The 1294-nt window shown below is 64.8% G+C and overlaps 1 protein-coding gene across 1 annotated transcript in view; it reads right to left on the bottom strand.

Moving 5' to 3' along the window:
• Window positions 1-801, bottom strand: part of Dach1 (dachshund family transcription factor 1) — a 377485-nt gene extending 376684 nt beyond the window's left edge. Inside the window, exons 1-2 of the mRNA XM_013009725.1 lie at window positions 535-801; window positions 46-503 (exon numbers count right to left, since the gene is read on the bottom strand). Coding sequence (XP_012865179.1) covers window positions 46-503; window positions 535-801 — 725 coding nt within the window. The remainder of the gene's footprint in view (window positions 1-45; window positions 504-534) is intronic.
• Window positions 802-1294: the final 493 nt, after the last annotated feature.

Below are 1294 nucleotides of genomic sequence, written 5' to 3'. Positions count from 1 at the left end.
AGACGGGGGTCCCGGAGAGCGGGGGGCTGGGGGGAGCTCTTTTACCTGGCGTTGGTGCAGTCATTGTAGAGGGTCTCGAAGTCCTTCCTGGAGATGAGTTTGCAGCGGTTGACTCCGGGCTGGATGGCGCCCAGTCCCCTCAGGATGCGAACCTGTTCCACATTGCACACCACCGGCGTGATCTCCAACCGCTTCAGCTTGGTGTAGACCGTGTGCAAGCCCCCCACCAAGTGCTTCAGGAACAGGTCGAAAGCCTGGGGCAGGCAGATCAGCTCGCAGCCTTCCACCGTGAAGGAAGCCACTTTGGCCCCCCTCAGATCCACCATTTTGCACTCATTATTCTGGGGGGTGTTTTCCACTGGGGACGGGGTTGAGTACACGGGCTTTCCGGGGAGGGGGCCGCAGCTGCTGCTGCTGCTGCTGCTGCTACTGCTGCTGCTGCTGCTACTGCTGCTGCTACTGCTGCTGCTGCTGCTACTGCTGCTGCTACTGCTACTGCTGCTGCTACTGCTGCTGCTGCTGCTGCTGCTGCTGCTGCTGCTGCTGCTGCAGATACTCGCCGTGGCCGCCGCCGCCGCCGCCGCCGCCCGGAGAGGTGACTGTGGCCGCCGCCGCCGCCGCGATGGGCTCCGGCCGGAACAGAGTTGGCCCAGAAGGCGCCTGGGGCCCGATGGACGGAGCCGGAGACGAGGTCGCAGAGGAGGTGGAGGTGGTGGTGCCCGAGGAAGAAGCAGACGTGGAGATCGGGGGTTGAGGGGGGACCAGCTGGGTCGGAGGGATCAAAGCCGCCGGCACTGCCATGGTCACATAGAAGGGGAAACAGAAGGAGGAGAGAAGCGAGGGGGGGGGGGAGAAAAAGTTGCCACACGGACACACGCGCGCGCGCACACACACACACACACGCACACACGCACCCAACACCGAACACACTCACCCGGGAAGGGCCAGGGGGAGAAGGAGCGAGAGAGCAGCGCGAGCTAGGGAGGGAGGGAAGGGGGGGGGAACAATCACAACTCTCAGAGGATGAGGAGGAGAAAAGGAGAGAAGGGGGCACGGTGTGTGGGGAAGGGGGGAAGGTGAGGGCCGGAAAGAAGGAGAGAGCGAGCGAGCGAGAGGAGCGGCGAGCGAGCGCCCGAGGGGCGAGCGCGAAAAGCGCTCTGGAGAGAAACGCACAAAAGTGTCCCGCAAGTCGAAATGCGAGTCCTCTCCGGGGGGCTGAGATCCAGGGCTGGTTTGGGGAGGAGGGGAGAGGTAGGGAGGGAGGGGGGTGGCGGGGGCGGGGAGGGTCGGCTGT

Source organism: Dipodomys ordii, unplaced genomic scaffold (genome assembly GCF_000151885.1).
Source record: "Dipodomys ordii isolate 6190 unplaced genomic scaffold, Dord_2.0 Scaffold1, whole genome shotgun sequence".
Classification (NCBI taxonomy): domain Eukaryota; kingdom Metazoa; phylum Chordata; class Mammalia; order Rodentia; family Heteromyidae; genus Dipodomys; species Dipodomys ordii.
Note: the sequence above shows the minus strand (reverse complement) of the source record. Positions and strands in the feature narration are given on the sequence as shown.